Source organism: Mustela putorius, unplaced genomic scaffold (assembly GCF_011764305.1).
Source record: "Mustela putorius furo isolate JIRA1106 unplaced genomic scaffold, ASM1176430v1.1 tig00003901_pilon_pilon_pilon, whole genome shotgun sequence".
Taxonomy (NCBI): domain Eukaryota; kingdom Metazoa; phylum Chordata; class Mammalia; order Carnivora; family Mustelidae; genus Mustela; species Mustela putorius.
In genome coordinates this window covers 14124753-14150161 of record NW_025422049.1, presented here as the reverse complement: position 1 = coordinate 14150161, position 25409 = coordinate 14124753, and the positions used below count along the sequence as shown (strand labels likewise).

Sequence of the window (25409 nt, the reverse complement as noted above, 5' to 3'; positions counted from 1 at the left end):
CCATCTTTTTATTATTGATTTCTATTTAATTTCAGTGTGGTCTGAAAGAAGACATTGTTTGAGTTTTAGATTTGCTAGTGTTTTATTGCCCAGGATGTGGTCTATCTTGTTTAATGTTTCATGTGCATTTAAGAATGTGTACATGGCTGTTTTTGAATAAAGTAATTTATATATGTCCATTATATCCACTTGACTGATAGTATGGTTGAGTTATCCTGACTTTTTGATTTTCTGTCTGCTGGATCTATCCTGACTTTTTGATTTTCTGTCTTCTGGATCTGTCTGTCTACTGGATCTGCCCAGCAGAGGGGCATTGAACTCTTCAAACTTTGTAGTCGATTAATCTGCTTTTTCTTAAATTTCTATCAGTTTTTGCCTCACAGTATTTGCTGGCTCACTTTTTAGATACATACATGTTAAGTATTATCATGTCTTCTTGGAGAATCAACCTCTTTATCATTATATAATGTCCCTTTTTATCCTTGATTATTTTCTGCTTTGTTTGAAATATATATTGCTATTTCTACTTTCTTTTTTTTTTTTTTTTTTTTTTTTTTTTTTTTTTTTTTTTCTTTAATTTTTTATTTTTTTATAAACATATATTTTTATCCCCTGGGGTACAGGTCTGTGAATCACCAGGCTTACACACTTCACAGCACTCACCAAATCACATACCCTCCCCAATGTCCATAATCCCACCCCCTTCTCCCAAACCCCCTCCCCCCGGCAACCTCAGTTTGTTTTGTGAGATCAAGAGTCACTTATGGTTTGTCTCCCTCCCAATCCCATCTTGTTTCATTTATTCTTCTTCTACCCACTTAAGCCTCCATGTTGCATCACCACTTCCTCATATCAGGGAGATCATATGATAGTTGTCTTTCTCTGCTTGACTTATTTCGCTAAGCATGATACGCTCTAGTTCCATCCATGTTGTTGCAAAATGGCAAGATTTCATTTCTTTTGATGGCTGCATAGTATTCCATTGTGTATATATACCACATCTTCTTGATCCATTCATCTGTTGATGGACATCTAGGTTCTTTCCATAGTTTGGCTATTGTGGACATTGCTGCTATAAACATTCGGGTGCATGTGTCCCTTTGGACCACTACATTTGTATCTTTAGGGTAAATACCCAATAGTGCAATTGCTGGGTCATAGGGCAGTTCTATTTTCAACATTTTGAGGAACCTCCATGCTGTTTTCCAGAGTGGCTGCACCAGCTTGCATTCCCACCAACAGTGTAGGAGGGTTCCCCTTTCTCCGCATCCTCGCCAGCATCTGTCATTTCCTGACTTGTTGATTTTAGCCATTCTGACTGGTGTGAGGTGATATCTCATTGTGGTTTTGATTTGTATTTCCCTGATGCCGAGTGATATGGAGCACTTTTTCATGTGTCTGTTCGCCATCTATTTCTACTTTCTTTTGATTAAGGTTAGCATGTATACCTTTCTCAAGCCATTTACTTTTTTCCCCCCCTAGGGGCTGGATGAAGTGTGTGGGTTTTTTTTTTTTTATAAACATATAATGTTATTATTTGCTTCACAGCCATTTACCTTTAATCTATGAGTCTTTATATTTAAATTGGGTTTCTTGTAAACAACATATAGTTGGGCCTTGTTTTTTAATCCACCATGACCTTCTCTGTCTTTCAATTGGTACATTTAGACCATTGATATTTAAGGTGTTGATTGATACCATTGGATTAATATCTACCATATTTGTTATTGTTTTCTACTTGTTTCCCTTTTTTTTGTTCCTACTATTTTTTCCACACTTTTTCTGCCTTTCGCAGTTTTGGATATTATATATGACTCCCTTTTCTATTCTTCCTTAGTATATCAACTGTAGATTTTTTTTAACTTTATTTAGTGGTTGTCCTAAAGTTTACAATATACTGTTATAATAAATCCAAGTCCACTTTCAAATAAAACTATACCAGTTCATTGGTAGTACAAGTACCTTAAAAAAATATATTCCTAATTCATTCCTCCCATCCCTTGTATTATTGTTGTCATTCATTTCACTTATATATATATAATACATAAGCAAATATATGTACATAAGCATAAAAAATTGAATACATTGTTGCTATTATTTTGAACAAACTTATTTTTTAAAAACAATTAAAGATAAAAAAATAAAATTTTCATTTTGCCTTCATTCTTTCATATTCTTTCCTTATACAGATCTCAGTTTCTGCCTATATCATTCTCTTATTTAAAGAAATTCTTTCGAGGCATTTCTACTGGCAATAAATTCCCTCAATTTTTCTTAGAAAAAGTCTTTATTTCTCCTTTACTTTTAGAGGATAATTTCATGGGATACAAAATTCTAAGTTTTTTTTTTCCTTTCAATACTTCAATATTTTACTCTATTCTTTTGTTGTTTGCATGGTTTCTGGGAAGTCAGACATAATTCTTATCCTTGTTCCTCTATAGGTAAAGTGTTTTTTCCTCTGGCTTCTTTCAAAATATTTTGTCTTTGACTTCTGAAATTTGAAAATGATATGTCTAGGTGTGGCATTTTGGTGAAGGCATTGTGTTCACCTTGATTAGTGTTTGTTGAGCTTTCTGGATCTTTAGTTTGGTGTCATTAATTTGGGGTAAATCCTAAGTCATTATTGCAACAGTATTGGTTCTTTTCCTTTCTTTCTTCTGGTATTCCCATTAATGTGTATAAATTACACCATTTGTAATGTCACACAGTTCTTGAACATTCTGTTCGGGGTTTTTTTCAGGTTTTTTTCTTTGTTTTTCAGTTTTGGAAGTTTGAAAGTCCCTATTGTCATCCCTTGATCTCCATCTCAGAGATTCTCCCATAGCTCTATTTCCTCTATTAATGAGGCTATCAAAAGGATTCTTTATTTCTGTTACAGTGCTTTTGAGCTCTAACATTTCTATTTGATTCTCTCTTGGAATTTCTGTTTCTCTGCCTACATTACCCATTTTTTGCATGTTATCTACATTTTCCATCAAAGTCTTTAGCATATTGACCATAGACTTTTTTTTTTAAATTCTTGTCCTGATAACTTTAACATTACTGCCATATCTGACTTTAGTTCTGATGCTTGTTCAGTGTCTTCAAACTGTTTTTTTTTTTTTTACCTTTTAGTATGCTTCATAATTTTTGTTTAGAGGGAAACATGTTATACTACTTAAAAGAAACTGCAGTAAATAGGATTTTAATAACGTAGTGGCAAACTGTCAGGAGAGGGGAAGTGTTCTATAGTCCTATAATTAAGCTTCAGTCTTTTGAAGACCTATGCTTCTGGACTGGGAAATTCTCCAGTGCTTCCCAGGACTTTTCTTCTCCCCTTAAGTGGGACGAGATGGCTGGAGGGGACTGGAGTTGTATATTTCCTTTACCCTGTGTGGAAAACTAGAGGGGAGTAACACTGGTTATTTCACTTTCCCCAGGTAAGTTAGATCTCGATAAAACCCCAGGAGGTTAGGATCTGGTGAAATAGTTTCTCCTGAGGGCAAGACTTGTTAAGAAGAATAGAATGCTCTGGCATATTTCATAGTCATTTCTTTTCCTCTCCAGATAGAAGCATAAGGGAATTTTCCTCCTTCATCCACTGTGAGAGTCAAATTGAACTTCTGGAGGTAAAACTCATAAAAATGTGGGCTCTCCTATGGTTGGTTTCCCTGGAATTTTTAACTCTTACAGTTATCTACATTGAGTTTCCAGCGATTTTTCAATTATAATCCAAATTTTTTTACCCAGTAGTGATTCCCATGGAGGTTTTTACTCCAGTAAGCTGATTCTCTGCATCCTCCATGTATCTCTCATCTTGGGGGGCAGTGGTTTGCCCTATGACCTCACTTCTTTGCCAGAACTAAGAAGAGTTAATCATATTTTTTTTTTTTAGTTTGTTCAGCTTTTTACTTGTTGTTAAAATAGAGTGGCAACTTCTAAACTCCTTAAATGCCAGACTAGAAACAATGTAAAGCTGGAAATTTTAGGTACAAAATTACTGTTGGCTTTTGGACTCTCCAGGCCCACCATGTATCTTCTCTACCAGCTGAATCCATAAGTAAAGCCACACCAATACTCATCCTCCATCAACACTACCAAGCATTCGAAATACTCATAGTCTCTTATACATGTTTGAATTATTCTTCAAAGCATACTCAGATTTGAATATCAGCTATGTATCCATTTGCTTTTTTCTGAAGGAGACAGTTTCATGTGTTTGGCACGTCTGTGATTGTTTATAATTTATGGCCCAACTTTTATGCAGTTACTATTCTGATCTCCTTGAGAGTTTTATGAAATAACATTACAGTCTTTTGCGAGATTTTTTTTTCATTTTTGGAAATTATAGTTCATAAAGGAAACAATTTTGAAAGAAGTGATTGCTAACAAGCCCTCCATGCACTCATGACACATCTCCAGTAATTGGCTTCCTTTGGATTTGAGCTCATTTATGGTAGGAAAGATGGAGGTGGAAGGAAAGCAGAAGATTTAGGAGGTGCCAGAGAGGAGGCTGAAGAAAACCCAGTGTGAGGAGGAAGCTAGAAAGAATCTAAAATGAGCCAAGCAATGTTGTCTTGAGAACTATTGACAAAGCATAAAGAAAGATTTTGAAAATTTCTTTTTTAAACCTTTTCTTTTTTCCAAGTTTTTACTTAAATTCCAGCATTAACATACAGTGCAATATTAGTTTCAGGTGTAGAATTTAGTGATTCATCACTTACATGCAACACCTGGTGCTCATCACAACAGTGCCTTCCTTAATACCCCACCTGTTTAACCCATTCCCCCCAACCTCCCTTTATTTCTTAAGGATATGATAATGTATTAGATTATTAAATCCAAAGATACCCACCATATTTCTCTCTTTACCCCTTTAGGGAAGATATTTATCAAATGGTCAAGTTTAAACTTTTAATGCCATCTCATCCAATTCTTGAAAATACTAACTTAATTTAAAATATATGTTTGCTTTGAATTACATAATAAATTTAATATCTGTGAAAAATCTTTTTGTAGTTTTGTTATTTTATTATAAATACCATACTAGAGTTTTCTTCTTCCAATTGACTTTGCTCATTTTCTCTGTATCAAAGCTGATTTGCTGTGGATATTTAATGAGGAATTGTGAAGATTGAGTGGAGAAGTCATAGATATTAAAAAAAAAAAAGTTCCTCTGGGTCTCTCAATGAAAAAAAAAATCTTCATAATTGAAAGTGCCAACCACTCATCTCCTCAGCTGTGAGCATGGGAGTTCAAGACTAAATCATACTATTTTAGGAAAAATCAATAGGTCTCATAAAATTACCAGTCTCCTTATGAACACAGAACAGTGTTTCTGAAAGCAAATATGATTTGTTTCTCTGTTCTATATCTGTATTTATAGAGATCGATCAGAGATATGGAATACCCAGAGGATTCCTTTGTGGCCCCTGTTAAATCACCTTTCCTTCAATTGTGAAAGGAGGAATATTTTTCCATTATGTACCTGCCAGAGTAAATTTCCCCTGGCTTCTCTAGCACCCCATATGTGAGACATAAAACCTGTGAACCTCTGTTGTTCAGTATAACTTTCATTCTGTCCCTTTACGCTAGCAAAAAGAGGCTCCAAACACTAATTGTACTACATGGGTTTTCCTCATCACTGAGAAAAACACATCAGTCAACAGGAAACCCGGAAGACAGTCACAGGATAGCCTATTAAATAAGAAACAAGATGGCATCCGGAGGGAGACAAACCATGAGACTCTTAATCTCACAAAACAAACTGAGGATTGCTGGGGGGAGGGGGGAAGGGAGAGGGTGGTGGGGTTATGGACATTGGGGAGGGTATGTGTTATGGTGAGTGCTGCGAAGTGTGTAAACTTGGCGATTCACAGACCTGTACCCCTGGGGCTAATAATACATTATATGTTTATAAAAAATTTTTTAAAATTATAAAAAAAAGAAATGTGGACTAGTGTTGAGGGCATTTGGGTCCCATAGTATACACTCTATCCTCTGGATTCAGCATCTATAAAGCAGAAATAATCAGTGTCTTTCAGATTATTATAATACATGAAAATTATGAACAAATTCCACAAAAATTCCTCCATATCTATGTTGACCATTGGCTCCTGCCTGCTTTCCTATCTCAGTCATCCCAAATTTCTTTATCTTTTCCTGGGGAAAGAACAAGGGAACAGTAGAATGGTAGATAATGAATAGAAGGATGCAGAGAGAACAAATTAGGAACTCAAGGGCTTCCACCAACTTAAAAATTGATTCTTAATCTCAAAGTCAGTGTATATGTTACCAGATCATCTCTACCAAGCAGTTCAGCATAATCAGTTAAAAATATTGGCTTTTGTGTCAGATAGACTTAGGTCTGAATCTCAGCTCTTCAACTTACTGTGGAACCAGGCAAGTAACCAATCTTTCAGGTTCAATTTCTTCAAATGAGGCTAAGAATGCCTTCATTAGTTTATTTTTATGGTTAAATTAAATTACTGATATAAAGAGAATGCAGTGTTTGTCCCCAGGTAAGTATTCTGTAAGTGGTGGTTGTGGTCGTTATGGAGTTTATTTGTTGTCTTTCATTGGAACCCATATACATCGGGTGTTTAGATTCTTTTAACGCTGTTGGGGATGGGCCCAGTGCCCATTGTGTAAGCTGGTATAAAAGATTATGGGTCTGCAGCAACTGAACACCTGTTGTTTTTTTTTTTTCCCCGAAGATGATTTTTGTTTTTGTAAGGTTCTTACTCATCTTTATGAACACAAGTACTTGGGTTCATGACCCTGGATCCTGTGGATTTCCCAGAGATTCAATAAATATATTTATTTTAAGCCAGGATTAGCTAGTTGTCATACTAACTACCCAGAACTTTGAACAAAGATTCTTTCCAAACTAATCTGCTGATAAAGCCAGAGAAGCTGTTCAATTAAAATGAGTTTGTGTTTCATGTTGCTCTTCCTCCATTAAGTAGTAAAACCTGTGGTGTGAAGTGTGGGTTCTGAACCCAGCAAAGTTCAGTCACTTGGGAGATCATGGAAGCTACCAAGTTTTAATTTAATAATAACTGGGGAAGCTAATGCCCATAGAGAACCCAGAATCAGGAAGTAAAACTATTAGCTTTCCCTAGTTTTTCATAGCTCTATCTCCTCAGAGTCTTCACTGGTAGGCCTCAACTCACACTGATTCATAAGGGCTTAGAGCAGATTAACCCCTCATTTACACCACCAAATCAAAGATAGGGATATGGAGAGCTGGTGTGCAATCTTGTGTCTAAAACACTCTACATCCATGGTGAAGTTAATGGCCAATTTTCAGCATTCATTTATCTTCTGTAAAGATGGCCAAAGTTGACTGAATTAATCAAAACCATGGCTTCCACCACTGTCGATACATAGACTTTCAGTACTCTGGGGCATGGGGTTGAATATGATAAAAAATTAAGAGTTCCATTTCTTTCACCTACAATCACTGAGAGTCAATCATATTCCCTCTCTGTGTCTCCATTATCTTCCTGAAATGACCTAGATGAGGGGATTTCATATTTCAAGATGATGCTACCCATAGATGCTTCTCTCAGGATTTTGAAAAATAATCTGCCAATACACTTTTAAGTGATATTTTCATATGAGAACAATTAAAAGCCATATAGGCAGAAAAAAAAATGAAAGGAAGAGGAACACAAAGGGTCCTCTATATCACTGCCACTATGACAAATACACTTGAGGCCACCTAGAGCAGTGCCCTGCCTCCACTATAAGTCAACACAAATCCATTTCATAGCTGGTGCTTTAGCCATCCCTGAGTATACTGATTCCATTTTTTGTTTACTCATGTACACAAGTTCATCTCCAGATCTAAATAAACATTTCCTTGATGCAATTCCATCCTATTTCTTTCTTGGTTTATTTTATGAAGAAGGGGATCATGTGGCTTGGTGACATTTTACTCTGGCACAGATTTTCAAGGTCTCCCTGCAGACTGAATCCCTGAGGCCTGGTGGCAAGTCACAACCAGTTTCCTTTACAGTGATACACCCTTACAGAAGATAGGATGACTTAACAGTCTGACAGACATTTAAAGTGTGAAGATGAATAAAAGATACATGATTCCTGATGGGTGTGTGCGTGTGTGTGTGTGTGTGTGTGTGTGTGTGTATGCTGTCAGTCGATGTAAGCACTATTCTAAAAACATACAGTACCATATCAGCGCAAGAGGGTGTTGGAAATAAAAAAAGAGTTGGCACATGGACAATTTTGGATAGGTCTATGCGGATGTGAAAACCAAGCTGAGAACTAGTTTGTTAGTCCTCATCCATTGCCCTGCTTTGAAAATCGTATTTGGGAGTTTTGTTTCCTTTCTTTTTTACTTCTTTCAAGTCTCACATTATTAGCCTGTAGATATACTGCATAATGATCCAGAGGTGCTATGTCTAATGTGAGTGGTGACAGGTAAGAGACTCTAGCCAAAATATATTACTCACTGGTTGTTAGTTTGCCTGAAATTCTACCATTAGAATTTCTTATTTGAGGAATGTACTATAACTCAGATACTGGAAAAGGGAAACCTTCAGCTTACTCTAGTGAGGATTGATTTCCAGACATTCAGGGCTTTAAGGACTATGGGCTAGCCAGAAGTCCAGGTGAAAAAGCAGAGAACAGAGAGTCCGAAGTCACAAAATTTCAATATTGTTTACTTCACACGCTCATAGAAACATTTGAGGATGTTCATTCAACCTTTATGTATTTCAGAAAATCCCCTAAAGTATTCATCCAATTATTACTTAAATACCTCCAGTGATAGAAAACCCCTTTCTTAATGAAGTGTACTTTATTGTTAGACAGTTGTAAACTTTAGAAAGTTCTATGCTGTAGGAATCCCAAATCTGCCTCTTTGTAGCTTCCATACAATTGATATTTTTTCTTCATAGACCTAGATTGTTTCCTTGTCCCCATGAAGACTCTTTGGACAGGTAAAGGCAGCTTTCCTGATGTCCTACCCTTAATGCATCTTCTCCCATTTCATACGATATTCTTTGAAGGATGTAAGGATAGGGATAATAATGAACAGCCAATAGGAGAAAGAACAAATGACTCATGGCCTTACAGCATCTTCTCTCTCTCTCCCTTTTTTTTTTTTTTTAAGATTTTGTTTATTTGTTTGACAGAGCGAGAGCACAAGCAGGGGGAGTTGCAGGCAGAGGGAGAGGGAGAAGGAGGTTCCCCTCTGAGCAAGGAGCCTGATGCAAGGCTTGATCCCAGGACCCTGGGATCATGACCTGAGCCAAAGGCAGATGCTTAACAAACTGAGCCACCCAGGTGCCCTGACCCTTCAGGGTCTTTTATAAAAACACACAATACTCACCAAAGCACATACCCTCCCCAATGTCCATAATCCCACCCCCTTCTCCCAAACCCCCTCCCCCCAGCAACCCTCAGTTTGTTTTGTGAGATTAAGAGTCACTTATGGTTTGTAAACCTGGTGATTCACAGACCTGTACCCCTGAGGATAAAAATATATGTTTATAAAAAATAAAAAATTAATTAAAAAAAAGAAAAAAATGTTGGAAATGCACATTGTGTAAATTGATAGACAGTTGACCCTTGAACAATATAAGCATTAGCTTAAAAATCCACATATAATTTCTGACTCCCCAAAAATGTAACTACTAACAGTCTACTGTTGACCAGAACTTTATTAATAACATAAATAGCCAACTAACATATTTTCTATATTTTATACTGTATTCTTGCAATAAAGTGAGCTAGTGAAAAGAAAATGTTATAAAAAAAAACACACAATAATAAAATGTAAAAAACTGACAATGCCAAGTGTTAGCAAGAGTGTATGATGGGAATACTCGTATATTGCTGGTGAGAATGCAAAATGGTATAGTCACTTTAGGAAATAATTTTCAGTATCTTATAAAGTTAAACAGTCTTACCACATGACTTACTCCTAGGTATTTAACCCAAGAAAAAATTAAAATATATGTATGCACACAGACTTCTACACTATTGTTCATAGCAGCTTTATTTGTAATGTCCCCAATCTGGAAACAACTCAGATGTTCATCAACAAGGTGAAACAAGATGTAATGTAAAAACATAATAGACTCTTTCTGGCAATAAAAAAATATGAAGTTTTGATATATCCATGACATGGATGAACCTCAGAATTATGCTAAGTGAAAGAAGCCCATCACAAAAGACCACATATTGTATGATCACATTTATGTGAAATGTCCAGAAAAGACAAATCTATAAAAGCAGAAAGTAGATTCATAGTTCCCTGGGACCAGGGACGTGGGAACTGACTACAAAGAAACGTGACATAATTTTGGAGGTTATGGAAATATTCTATAAGCCAAATACAGGAGTGGTTACACATATGTATATATTTATCAAAACTCATAATCTGTATATTTTAAATTGAATTTTATTTTGTATAAGTTATACTCCCAATATTTCCACAGATTTTTTTTTAAAAGCCAGACAGGGGCTAGCTTCTTGCAAGGTCATGTTGCTTTTGGTCCCTTTGTATCCCCAGTTATCCTTTGGGGACTCCAAATGCTAATGGCAGCACCATCCTAGATACATAGGTCATCAAGAACACAGAAACACAAGTAGGTAGAAAAAACTAAACCTTACTGGAAATATGATCTACAAGCAAGATGAGAGAAGAAGCCTTGGCTTTGCTGAAATCTGGGGCTCAAGACAGAAGGGCTTTGCAAAGGGGGTATTTTGAGCATATTAAAAGCAAAGACCACACATATAATGACAGCATTTTCTCACCTGTGATGGATGTGAAGAAGGGAACTGTTTGTGTGTCAACTATAAGCTATTTCCCTGTCATATCTGTACTTAGAATGTCATCAGAGTTATCAGCCCTTCTAACAATAGTTTTTCCGTTCACTTTTCTTTTTGCTCTAGACAAATTTCAAGCAGCTCAAGAAACACTCTCCTTGAAAGGCTTTTTATTTTTGATCCAACTAGACTTGTTTCAGTCTTGAGTCATTAACTTTTAGATGGAGGAAGACTTGCTGTAAGTTTCTCATTCATCCTCATCTGATCTTCCCAAACTTATAAAACAGTTACAATCATTATTAGTTATTTTACAGGTGAGAAAATTGAGGTATGTGAGGTTCAAAAACTTGCCCAAGTACTAATAACTAATCTATGGAGCTAATAGTCTGAACTGTAACTACTACCTAGGTCTGGGCTCTTAACTGCCAAAACCTTCTGTCTTATACTATTAAAATAATAGCTATCATTGATCTAAATTGCTGTTTTGAGAAGGTACTGTGACAAGCAGTTTGCACACATTACTTTAGTAATTCTAGAATGCCCATGAGTCTATGTGGGCTTATTACTATTTCCCAGTTCCCAACACAGTGCCTGGCATATAATAGACATTCAATAAAATTTATCATATGAGTAAATGAATAGCCCTCTGTGGTAGATATTATTGGTCCCATCTTATGATAAAGAAAATGAAGTTCAAATGAAAAAAAAAAGAAAATGAAACTCAAAGAGATTAGTTTGCCTAAGTTTACACAACTCTCAACTGGCAGCGCCCAAAACTCTATACCACTCTGTGTCTGTCCCAGTGTCAAAGGGTTGGAGAATGTCAGCCAGTGAAAATAGAGCACTTTATCAATAAGAGCACAGAATTAGGGTTACTGCTGCTGCTTGGGGTACTAAAGAATCCCAACTCTTCTCATTTCATCTTTTCATATCTCCCAGAATCTACTGTGACTGATTCTGTTTGGAGCATAACACATAAGAGGTTAAGTAATTCTCCTGTTTTCACTTGAGAGAAGTTGAAAATGCCATATCTTTAAACAACTCTTATGTGGATTATTTCACATTTGTTTTTTTTCCAAGTTTGCCAGATACTGCTTCAAACTATTTCCAGGACATAGTGTTATGAACAAGAGTTAAGTATTCTAGTCCAAGATCTAATACTAAACAGTAATATGTCCTTAGACAACTCTTTATCTGTTGGAGGGAGTGTTGAGTACCTGGCATACTTCATAGTTTGTCAAAATGATGATGAGACGGGAGGAGAATACTTAGATCACATAAAATGCTCTGCATACCTGTGGGATGTTACCAATTATTGAATGACGTTAAAAGGTTACTTCTGCACTATACTCTATAATCCCTGTATTGCTTGTTTACTCATAGTCAAGGGTGGGAGGGGAAAGAAGGGCTGACAAGAAAGGGTTTGGAATTGGAACTTAGCAAAGAAAGTCATAAACATGACCCAAATCATTTTCCATTTCTCGAGCCTCAAATTTTTCATCTCTAAACTGTGACTACAAGAAGTCTTCTTGTAATTGAAAAACATGATACATACTAAGTTGCTTATATTAAGTTTTATCCAACTTGAATAGGGCCACAGTTTGCACACACACCACAGGGACCTGAAAATGAAAAAAGTTTAAATCTAAGTGGTTTAAACTCAGTCAGCTCATCAGTTGTAAGTGGTATTCAGCACTTAGTGAATTGCACTTAATGAATTAAAGATGAAAGAGACAGCAGGGAGCCCGAATGCAGGAGAAGACCTTTCATTTCAAACTTAAAGGGCTAATTTTATGACTATTTGAGATCTGCAGATCAGAATTTTTCCACTCTTCCCCTAATTGTTTACTCAAAACAGCATATACTGTTTGAAACGTTGGGAGCATTGGGAACGGATGGAGAAGCCAAGCTAAGCCCTCAAACTGATGAACAAGGCCTGCTGTATCTTAGCCAATGAGTCCTCTACAGAAATAGGGGTTTGCAGGTACATGAACAAGATAGGTTACATTCGTTGTGGATCTGAAGATCAGATTCCAAATTGCATACAACTCCCAGTCAGTGCCAGCACCCACATTTCACCTGTGTTCTCAAGCAAGTTATAGAATCTATAGTTTTGGAAGGACTAGATCATCCTTATGATACTTTCTTACCTGACTCTTGGGAGTCCCTACTCTAAGTCCTTGCCAGGTGGTAATCCTAACTTTGCTTACATTTTTCCAATGATGTGGAACTCATAGTTGACTTGGCGGAAATACTCATCCCATTTCCACCCCACCTTCCCAAAGGTATCTTCAGTTAGTTCTTCCCTTGGCCCTGAGAGCAAGTATTCTGCATGAGTCCTTCAGAGACAGTTATACATGTATCACACTTCCTCCTTGCCCCTTGATTTAACTTAATATCTCAGTGCCCTGGTTTTCTGGCCTAGAAAATGGCAAAATTGTAATTAGGATTAAATGAAGTAATGCATATTAAAGTGATTTTTAAGATATCTGAATCTGTGTTCACATAGACAGTGAAGCTCACTGGTGTGGGAAACTCATTTTTTCTTTTTGGTTGCTTTTTTAATATCTTCACATATTGATTAGATGGTGCTTAGATTGTTATGGCAATAGCTCAACCCAGCTTCACTGAGATGGTCCCAATTTAAAATATTTCATTGCATTGTTCTTGTAAAACACAGCAAAGAGCACATTCAGTTATGCAAAACATCCCCTCAGACTACTTCGTTTTTTTCTTAACTTTTAAGTTATATCTATGTTTCTGCATTTCAGTTTCAGAACTCCTGGCAGCTTTATTCCTATATTATGTGATATTTGTGATATTTAGTAATCTGAACCACTGCAAACACATGTTCATTTTTTAGTTTTAATTCCAGTATAGTTAACATAAAATGCTGTATTAGTTTCAGGTGTACCATATAGTGATTCAAAAATTCTATACATCACCCAGTGCTCATCACAAAAATTGCACTCCTTAAATTCCATCACCTATTTCACCTCAGACTATTTTCTTGAACCTAGAAGTGATACAGAAGTCTTTATCAGACCCCATCATTTGTTTTTGATTGCAAAAAACAAGATCATCGAATGTATGAGGCTTAAGGAAGAAGGGAAAAATAAAGGAATGAAAAGCTAAGAACTGGTGATACAAATGCTTACTGGCCCTTCTCAAGTCCCAGCCATTTCTACTAAGACTCTATTCCCTGCTTGCTTAATAAGCTTCCTCCTGTTTTGACAAGATTTTCATGACTAGATTCCAGGTCTTCTTTTTCTTATCATAATTTTAATGTCAGACTACTAGCAGGGATTCTTTTGTTTGTCTTTCCGCTAGCCCTATCTGTCAACACAGATTTATATAAAGCTTATGGGACCAGCCCTGTGCAAAGTATTATGTGGGTTTAAAGAAAAGAGTTTTCCCCCTGGAGAGCTCATACAATCACGTGTCCTTCCATAACTCAGGGGATGGAGATATTAGTAATTGAGTAGTCAGAGAAGGTTGCATCAAAGAGGCTGAATGTGAGCTGGGCATAGGAAGAGAAAAGAAATGGGCTTTCAGATGAGGGGAGAGAGAGATTAAAAGCAGAAGTGGGCATGATTACATGTTTGGAAGTGGAGGCAGGGGCTTGATTTCCTTATGTGTAAAATGCAAATCGTTATACCTACTTCATAGGACTGCTAAAAGGATTATGTGGTCTGGTAGAGAGGTGGCAGAGGTATGTTTCACATATTGCATTTATTCCTCCAGTCTGTGGCAGACACTGACAGTTCTCCACTGCATTCTATCAGTGAGGCAAGCTGCAGGTACAGAATACTTTTAAATAAGGCTCCAGACAGCTAGTATCAGAGTGTATAAACTGACATAAATTAGGCATTCAAGAAATCGTAAGTGTTATTACGTCAAAGACCCACACAATGTCTGATATTACTGGACAAAAATAACTTGTCTATTCCACTCTTACCAAATACAGATGCAAACCTCTACATTTCCAGTGTGTCAGAGGCCCACCATGTCCTCAACACTTGCAGGATTGAAATGAGACTTGGGCTTGATCCTGCTACAGAGCTTATCTGCCATATGTTGTAATATCTCCTGTAAGCTTTAAGTACTAGCACCCTTGATCTTCAGGAGTTTTCAAACCTCCAGAACACAGCTACTTCCACTAAAATTATCATTTCACCACCCATATAATGTTGGTACCCCTCAGGGACTGAACCAAGCAGGCAAGTGTAGTGAAGAGACAAAATGGAATTTGTCTTTGGGATTTTTCTTTGATTCTATGGAGCTCTTTTATATATTGACTCTATTTTATTCATAATACTCTGTTATTGTGTTATGATTCCTGCCCAGTGGCCAGTATTACCCTCTGCCCAGACTCCAGATTCTTGCCTTCCTCTAAAAACTCACCCATTCCTTCAATTCTACTTCTCTGCAGGACAGAGAAAAGAAAGCTGCAAATGGGTCATGCAGTGCTGGGACAATGTTATCAATCATGGTTCCGGGTGGTGAAGGAGCAAGAACATCCAGGCATTTGTTATGGCTGCCAGCAGGGACAGCAGGCAAGGGGGAGAAGGCAGGGGAAGGAGGAGACAGGGAAATACAACCTTAGAATGTTAAATAGGCGCATGGAACAGGAAGGCTGATGGAGCAAGTGTGGCTCCACTAATGTTATGCACATTAGAAAGGTCAACCGGGAAACTGTCAGGGAACACTTGTAGAGAGTGTTCATGACATGTTTAACTTCATAAGCCACTTGGCCATGGCCAGCTGAGCCAGAAGAAAGGTTGAAGGTTAAAGGAAGGTATGAAGTCTGAATCATACTGGTAGCCAGATTGACCCCAGCTGGGCTGCTGCTGTTCTATCTCTAATATAGGGATATTTCTGCCTCACTCACAGGCAGAGAAGAGCAGTACAAACCTCCCAACAGGAACCATAGAGCCTGAGAGCAGGGTCAGCTCAATTTTCACCCTCTCTGTTATTCCCAAGCCAGCTACATTTCACATTCCTGAGCCAGGCCTGCACTAGACCACTGTTTAGACATGACCATACAGTCTCAGGCAGAGCCTCGGAAGGAAGCAATCCACATATCACATGCTTCACAGGCCACTTTAGGGGCCAAATATTTTCTACTTTCAAAAACATAGATAGTGCTAAAGCAGAAAGATTCTTTTTCCCCCCATTTCCTTTTCTTTTCTTTTATTATTTCCTTTCAGTGTTCCAAGATTCATTGTTTATGCACCACACCCAGTGCTCCATGCAATACGAGCCCTCCATAATACCCACCACCAGGCTCACCCAACCTTCTATCCCCTCCCCTCCAAAACCCTCAGTTTGTTTCTCAGAGTCCACAGTCTCTCATGGTTTATCTCCCCCTCCAATTTCCCCCAACTCACTTCTCCACTCCATCTCCCCATGTCCTCCGTGTTATTCCTCATGCTCCACAAGTAAGTGACCATATGATAATTGACTCTCTCTGCTTGACTTATTTCACTCATCATTATCTCTTCCAGTCCCATTCATGTTGATACAAAAGTTGGGTATTCATCCTTTCTGATGAAGGCATAATACTCCACTATATATATGGACCGTATCTTCTTTATCCATTCGTCCGTTGAATGGTATCTTGGTTCTTTCCACAGTTTGGTGACTGTGGCCATTGCTGCTATGAACATTGGAGGTACAGATGGCCCTTCTTTTCACTACATCTGTATCTTTGGGGTAAATACCCACTAGTGCAATTGCAGGATCATAGGGTAGTTCTATTTTTAATTTCTTAAGGCATCTCCACACTGTTTTCCAAAGTGGCTGCACCAACTTGCATTCCCATCAACAGTGTAAGAAAGTTCTCCTTTCTCCACACCCTCTCCAACACTTATTGGATACTGTCTTGTTAATTTTGGCCATTCTAACTGGTGTAAGTAAGCTGGTATCTCAATGTGGTTTTGATTTGAATCTCCCTGATGGCTAATGATGACGAACATTTTTTCATGCGTCTGTTAGCCATTTGTATGTCTTCTTTGGAGAAATGTCTGTCCATGTCTTCTGCCCATTTTTTTTAGAGTATTCAACCTAGAGTTTCTCAAATACTGTCAGAGAAACTTCCGCATCAGTATCATCTGCAGAGCTTGATTAAAATGCAGATTATCTGGTCCCACCCCAGATCCAATGAGTTTCACCTTCTAGGGGTCAAGCCCAAGAATCTGCATATTAAACTTCCAAGAGATTCTTATGTACCCTGAAACTTGAGAACCTCTGACAAATGTCATACCTCTGTGTGGTCAGTTGCCCAATATTCCTAAGGTAAAATCTGAAGACCTCTTACCACAGAATCATTTGGAGTGTCTATTAAAAAATTCAGATTTCTGGATCTTCTGGCTTTCCTGAATCATAATTTCTTAGATGTGATAAAATTTGAGAAACCCTCTCCCTTCATCATACAGATAAGATAGAGGAAGTAACTTGCCCAATGTTGTCAGTCCAGATGATGGCAGAGCTAGGGTTATACCCAAATCTCCAAACAAATCTAAATGGTATGCCCCTGTGGTTACTTCTTGAGGGTTGATTATGTCTCAGTTTAGCTTTCATGGCCAGAGCTACCCTTAGAATGTCTGGAGCTCAAGAGCAAAAATGCAAGTGCTCTGGGTAGTTGGATGACAGTAGTTGAAAACTTCTCCAAAGTTTAGTGAAGAACAGTTCAGAAATAAAGTAGTGTAAAGTCATAAAGCTCTCTTATAAGCAGAAGTGTACTTCAGGCCCTTCACCAAATGGAGTTTCTGAGGACTCCAGCATGGAGTAGTTTCATGCAGGGAAACTATCAATCTTGGCTTTAAGTCAAACTGAACATAAACACCAAAATGGCCTTTAAGAGTTTACTAAATTTTATTTTTGCCTTGTTGTTTTTATAATTGAGCACATGGCAATCAAGTAAAAACTTAACATATGCAGTTTTATGTTAGACCTTGTCCACGCTCACTAGTCTGATTCCCCAAACCTGTGCATTTGAGGTTCCAGCTTAGTTTCTGCTTTATCTCCTCAAGACTGAGGTCTGGAACTCCTCCAGACTGGCATGCTCTACACTAGGATCTTCTGGGACAATCTGATAAAGGCCATTGACTTCTAAAAGGAGAGTAATTTCCAAAACAATAAGGTGAGATAGATTTTCTTTGAGAGATTGAGAAATTACCATTGACAAGAGTGCCATTGTATGATTTGCATTTGGGCAAATGCTTATAATTTTGGCAAATGTTTCACCAATGCTACATAATTAGAAAAATTAAATGCTCTGCAACCTTGAATATACAATTCTATAAAGAAACAGAAGACCTCTACAGATATTCTGGAATTGCTGAGGGTGGAGGGAAAGGACAGAAGGCAGGAACAAAGAAAGAAAAGTTATAATCACACTCTTCCAACCAAAAGAAGAATTTGGTAGAGAGGTCTATACCTCTTATTTTCGATTCTGAAATCAAAGAGCTCTCTATAGCAGAGGTATTTTTTCATTAATTTGATATCAAATCTGACCTAAACTGACATGAACTTAGTCTTTGTCTCTTTTAGAATGAATATTCTGACTTTTTTTTCCTACATTTTTCCTGAATAATTAATGGCTCAATTATGGGATATTTTCCCGGAACAACTGGGAGTGTTATATAATAAACTGTACAAACTCTGTGTTACCTTTCAAAAATTAAAAAAAAAAAACTGAATTCTAAAACACAGATAACAGATTGTGGACCTAGAAAAATGATAGCTAACATTTATGAATCATCTGCCATCTACATGAAGCTGTGTTAATCTCTTGTCATTTCATTTAATACTCACAACAACACTATGAGGAAGGTATTAAAATCACCTCCATTTTAAAGGTTGAAAACTGGTTCTTGGAGAGATTAAGTAACTTTCTAGAGTCACATGACTTTTGGCCAAGCCAAGATTTGGACCCAGGTCAGTCTGACTGTAGAACCTACAGGCTAAATTCTTATACGCCACTGTCTGGGAGAGAAGAACAGTTCTGAAAAACAGTGTGAGCTCTATGTGGACTTTATGCAGAAGTATATGCCACCTATTATTCAATGTCATTTGAGGGCCTCCTACTTCCAAATATGTCCCCTTCCCCATTCTTACTTCTTGTGATGTTATAATATGGCTTTATTCCTTGAGGTTCATCTGGATGGCTTTTTCACAGGGACCACCAACATCAGAAATCCTCTGGGCAGCTTGCTAGAAGTACAGATTTCTGGCATCCACCCAGACCTATTGAATTGGAATTGTTGGAGATTGGGACCAAGTTGTTTCTTATGCACATTAAAGTCTGAGGAAAAGGTAAATGACTTGAGAAAGGCCAATCATTAAACCACATTAATTAATTAACATCTTACTTTTCAGTGACACCTAGCTGGATTGAGAGAAATAAATTCGTGAATGGCCACCTGGAAAATGAAAAGGTAGACTAACTAGAATGGTGAGATATGGGAAGGAAGGAAGAAAGAGTATGACAATATCTGCCTTCTTTGGCAATATGCAACAACGAAAGAGCCTCACCAGTGATATTGTTAGCTGCACTGGAACAATCTTGAGAGCATCTCTCTGCCACTTAGAGCATCTATCTACTATCTCATTGATACCACAGCCCTCTGATGTGGACAAGTTAGTCAACCTCATTAAAGAGGAAATTGAGGGGCGCCTGGGTGGCTCAGTGGGTTGAGCCGCTGCCTTCGGCTCAGGTCATGATCTCAGGGTCCTGGGATTGGGTCCCGCATCAGGCTCTCTGCTCAGCAGGGAGCCTGCTTCCCAATCTCTCTCTGCTTGCCTCTCCATCTACTTGTGATTTTTCTCTGTCAAATAAATACATAAAATCTTTAAAAAAAAAAAAAGAGAAAATTGAGACCCAAATGAGTTCTTTAATGTCATCCAACTGATTAATGCCATGTTTGGGTAAGTTTCTGGCCTCTAATCTTGTACAGTTTCAATCCTCCAGTAATCTCTTCCATAGGTCCAGAGAGGAGGAGCCATCAAACAAAACCTAGAGAATCAAGTCCTACACTCAATGATGCACATTTTTGCCCAATAGTGACCAATTTATATACAATTAAATGGTATGCTACACAAGGAAAGGGCAATGAGAGGAATTATACTGCAGAATAGTTCAACTGATATGCTGTATGTTTGGGATTTGTTTTGTAACTTACAGATTCCTTTACTCTCGTTATCAATGTAGGGATGACTACTAAACATTTTGATCTTTATACTTTAAAGAATATTCTGTTCTTGTTTACTAAGTTCCCAACTTCACCTCTTCATCTTGCTGGTGGTATGTTAAACCTCCATTACAGCCAAATGTATCCTTAGATAAGGACTAGGAATCTAAAAAAACATGGATTAACTACCACCATAGTAATCAGATCACTACAGAAATGCAGGCTAGGGTTGGGGCATTGAGGTTCAAGTCCAACCAGTGATTATTCCAGTTAAGCTACTTGCTCTCTAAAAAAGCTTTTCTCAAATTTCAGTGCACATTTTAATCACCTGGCAAATCTGTTTAAGTGGAATACTAATTCAGTAGGTCTGGGTTGGGACCTGAGAGTCCGCATTTCTAACAGTCTCCCTGGTGATGCTTATGGTGCTGGCTCTCAGATTACATTTTAAGTAGCAAGGGCCATGAACCATCATCATGCCCAAGTAGCATGTACAAATTAACATATTTGTGGTCTTGGAGGAAGTGCTGTTTCTGACAGTAGTACTGGTGAGCATGCCAGCTCTGATATTAAGTAGTTGTGTGACCTTGGGCAAACATCTTTACCTTTCTGGGTCTCTGTTTCCTCATTCATGAAATTATGAATTTGGCCTGGGTAATTTTTAATAATAATAATAATCTCTGATAAAAAAGAGATACTTTAGAATCAAAGGCTTAGTTTGATGGTAAATTTCCCCCTATATTACATGGAAAGGGAATGGGGAGAGAAATATGTTACTTTTGCATTTGTCTTCTTAATTCTAATTCTCTATGTGTCCTAGGGTAATTTATCACTTCTGAATGTGCAGAACATTGGCATTCTCCATGAGAAGAGTCAACATTGAATAGTGGGCAACAATTTTGGCATCTCTCCAATTCATCTCTTAGTGTCCCCTTGTGACTGCTTCATAAGTAGCAGTTTTGGCTACTTGCTCATGACACTATTTTTCTGATAACAGAGGAAACCTACCGTCTGCCCATTGGTTTCCAGTACTGCCACTCAATTCTACTTAGTCTCACTTGATTTCAGAAGAGCCAATGGAGAAGTACACAGAATCACCACCTACCTTGCAAGTAGAGCATTCCTCCCTTCAGACTGAGAATCTGATTCTACAGCCACAAATACAGCGTCTAAATGAAGAGGGCTCTGATCTGAGGGGCCAAGTCATGCCTACCCTGGCTACCGTGATGATGTCTGTACCCCGCTCACTTGAACATCTCTCTCAGTTTCACCATGACCCTGCCAACCTCTCAATATTTCTTGCACAGTTGACAACTCTCAAGTTCCCCAGTCCTGCAGATGATATCCAAGTCAAGTTCTTTTTTGACTACCTATCTCAGCAGATGGAAAGTTGTGGAGTCATATTTGGGCCTGACCAGAGCTCTCAGCAGAAACAATATGAGAACTTTGTTTTTGCATTCCAGCAATCACTTGGTGTGCCTACAAAACAGGAAATAGACACTCTGAACAAGGAGGACAACTCCTCTCAGAAAGATGCTTCTACTTTCGAGCACCTTGCTCAAAATATGAGCTATAATGAAACCAGTCAGAGTGATCACTTCCAAGAAGGAATAGCTGACTCCATCCAGGACGATTTGAGTGGCACAGATATGATGGATAACCTTCCAGACCTGATCACTCAGTGTATTAAGTTGGACAAGAAACGTAGTGACAGGCCAGAGCTTCTTCAGTCAGAGACACAGCTCCCAGTGTTGGATTGCATGATCCACCATCAAGCCTTTTCCATCCCCACAGATCTGCCACCCAAGGAAGAACCTATACAGTTGCGTGGAAGCCAGCCACCACTCACTCCGGCCAAAAGAGCCCGCCAGCAAGAAGCTCAGTTGTGCCTCTACTGCAGCCAGGCTGGTCACTTCACAAGAGATTGCCTTGCCAAACGTTCTCGAGCCCCAGCAAGGATAAACAACCCAACTCACCAGTAAGAGAGCAGGTCACATTGTAAACTTATCTCCCTCTCACCTCCAGCCTTAAAAATATATATCCTGCACTAACATTTAAAATACAGGTGAGGAACTGTGATACCACTTCATAGACTGTCATGAACTCATGTGCTTCTGGAAATTTAAATAACTAGATTTTGTTCATTTGGTCACCCATCACCAAACCAAACCCAACCCAACAATGATGAAAACAACTCACAGGCACTTTCTTCAATTGGAACCAATTCCCCAAGAGTACTGAAAGTCTGTAGATGAAAGTCTAGCCAGTCTGAGACAAATGAAAACAACCCTGGACGCGCACTAAGAACCCCATTCCTTCCAATGGGTGAGATCTAGGTTGAGTTTGTTGGCTTAAGTCTTCTGTGCCTAAGATTGGGCCCAAGACTTTCACCCTAACCCTCATCCATCTGTATTATAGTTCCCTGTTGGTTTAGGACCTTTGAATTCCTGATTGCATTCCATATCCTACCAACATTTTTCTACTGGAAGCTGATACCTGCTCCTACCTATTGACTAGAGTCCAGCTTCAATACAAACCAATCTTCATGGAAACACAGCTCCACTACTATTTCATACAGCTGTGTATTTTGTTGCCATTTAAAGACCTCTACTTGCTAGAAAAAGAAAAAGAAAAGAAAAGAAAGACAGAAAGAAGAAATGAAAAGAGAAGGAAAAGAAAAGAAAAAAAAGAAAGAAAAGAAAAGAAAAGAAAAGAAAAATACCCTGGATCTCTTAACTACTGACAAACCAGATGGCTTGGCCATTTGAAGACTGATTGGAATTGTTGGTCTATTTCCTTGAGAACTAGCCCTTCAGGCACATACATGTTTTTAGCCAAGCCCAACTAATTCCAAATTACTCTCCTCTTTCCCAACAACCTACTTCAGGTTATAGCATGTCTAATGGCCAAGTTTAAATGGTCTAGGATAATGACCTCTGAAAAATATTAACGAAAGTTGGGGAAGGAATCTTCACCATAATTATTATGTCTACAGCATGTCTTTGCTGTCTTACCTGGCAGGTAAGGGAACCTGGTTAAATAAATCTCTACTGAAGACTTAGGGTCAGGTTTTGTAGTAGTTTATGACCCTAGAGGTCTCAATGTGGTCACCATTTAGGATCACTACCATTGATATTGAGCTCTGTACCCTTATGGATCACCTCTGGGGATCCTCATTTAGTTGAGAATCTTGAAAAGCAAATAATGACAAACAACTTTCTGAACCATCCCATCTGAAAAATCCTGGGGCATGGACATCAACACCATTGACAAATAAATCTTAAGAAGAAGGGGTTTGATTGCTTGTGTTATGCTCTTCGCACACAGGCACACACATCAGCTCTGTATGGATTCCTAATGCTTCTGAACAAAAGTAGTGTCATGCTGGAGAGACACAATTTTCTAAACTATTAAAGATATCCAGTAACAATTGATGCTTGCTAGTAATATTCAGTCCTCTGTTCCTTGTTTCTTGGTGCTGATGTATGTCCCTATAAATAATTGATTTCCTGAAGAAAGATCAGTAACTCCATATTCCCTAGCAGCCATCAAGACCTCTCAGAACATGAAGTGTTATTGTACTTTGGCCTTGTTCCTGAAGAATTATGCTAACTTTGACAATACTTAAACCCACCTAGGACCTTACCACTTTCATCCTATAACTAACAAGTAGATCATTTTTCCCATCAGTGCCTCACTAACCACTGTGCCAATTTTAATTTGCATTTACAAGGGGTCTCCTTTATTAACGGCTTGCTATACATCCACCTTACTCCATATGTTCTCACAACAAGGAGACTGGAATGTTCATATTCCATTTATGCCAAGAAATTCTCACTGTAGTACTGGGATTGTAGGAAAGCCTCTAACAAGTAGATTTATTTAAACTTTAAATGTCTCTGGGATTACCTGGAGGTATCCTGATCTAGCACCCTCAATTCTATAACAAGAGAGTAACCCAACAGCCTTCAGTCACTTTCCTTACTGACTCCAGTATGGTCTTGGAATGTTTCATCACCAATCTTTCCTTACCTTGGGGACATAATTTGTCATTATGTGCTCTCTCACAAAGATGCATCACCTTATTTCCTGTTTGGGCCTTCCCTCTGCAGCAACATCACCTTTTTCTCCAAGAAATCTTCAGATTTGATAGCCTCTTGGAACAGATAATTAATTCTGGGCTACTAAACTTCCCATTTCTAGAAGCTCCTTGTTGAGGAATTCCCAGTCAAGGAATTCTTGTGTTCTATGTGATACAATCCAACAATCATACTGAGCATAGGGATAGGGTACTGAGATAATGCTTTACTGTCTACTAGCTAGCCAGAATTGTGTTTATCACTTAAAATTTTTGTTATAATGACGCCATCCACTTCATCTAGAACAAACTCATTATTTAGCATAAAGAGAGCTACACAGATATCAGATCTTATACCTAAGTGAACTTCTCTGAGAGTGAAACTAAAATCTACTGAGAACAGATGAGATGTAACCTACTTGGTCATGTAGTCTGCAACTACAAAGGCTTGGGGAGTCCCCAAGTCCAGTCAAAATTGTAGTTTTAGGAAGGCAGATCTGCTACATGATTGATGACCATCCAGCAAGATAAGGTCTAATCATTTTATAAGTCTGAAGAAGGAATTGTTAACAAGAAAATAGTCTTTAGGGAGTCTAGAAAAGGGGGCAATTAAAAAGCCATAGGGTAATCTCTCCAGACTCAGAGAGGGGATGTTGACCAATATATGATTTGGCAGGTCTATATACAGTGGGGTCGAGGCACCAGGCCATCCCAACTTATGTTATTAGTCATTCAGATTGCCACCTAACTCCCCTTGCTGTGACCCTATGTGCTGAGAAGTAATTTGATTGTAATTATATTCCCATAAAAACTTTGTTATGAGGAGAAAATTTGTTAGTCAGCTGACCTGAATATTCTAGCCTATTTATCAGTTAATTCTCATTATAAATAAATAAATTGGTTTTGACTTATACATTACTTTTTTGTGGGTTTTAATAGGATCAATCCTCCAGATCCCAATCACTGATGAGTGCCCTGGGTGGGGGGGGGGGAGATTCTCATGATGCAAAGTCAGTACCACAGTGTAAACCACAGTGAGTCCACAGAAGATTGGCTTCTCTGGGAGCCTTACATCAACAGTCATCCTCCTTTTTTAAATCTCCCTCATTTGTCTACAGCTGTAATAAAATTCCAAAATGTCTATGGTTTTTAACTACTGCAGTTAACTCTGTTCATACCCAGAGCCATGGTACCTGCCATAAGTAATTACTTACTTTTTTAAATTTTTATTGTGTTATGTTAGTCACCATACAATATACATCAATAGTTTTTGATGTAGTGTTCCAAGATTCATTTTTTATGTATAACACCCAGTGCTCCATGCAATATATGCCCTCCCTAATACCCAGCACCAGGCTCAC

General features: G+C 38.1%; 1 protein-coding gene across 3 annotated transcripts in view; it reads left to right on the top strand.

Annotated features, from left to right (window-relative positions):
- Nucleotides 1-24966, top strand: part of RTL4 (retrotransposon Gag like 4) — a 366008-nt gene extending 341042 nt beyond the window's left edge. Inside the window, exons 1-2 of one of the 3 annotated variants that reach the window (XM_004769090.3) lie at nt 18924-19098; nt 20791-24966. In XM_004769090.3, the coding sequence (XP_004769147.1) occupies nt 21047-21952 (906 nt within the window). In that variant the 5' untranslated portion in view covers nt 18924-19098; nt 20791-21046 and the 3' untranslated portion in view covers nt 21953-24966. Of the gene's footprint in view, nt 1-18923; nt 19099-19131; nt 19221-20790 lie in introns of those variants that run through there. The other 2 variants (XM_004769092.3, XM_004769089.3) reach the window with 2 other exon arrangements.
- Nucleotides 24967-25409: the final 443 nt, after the last annotated feature.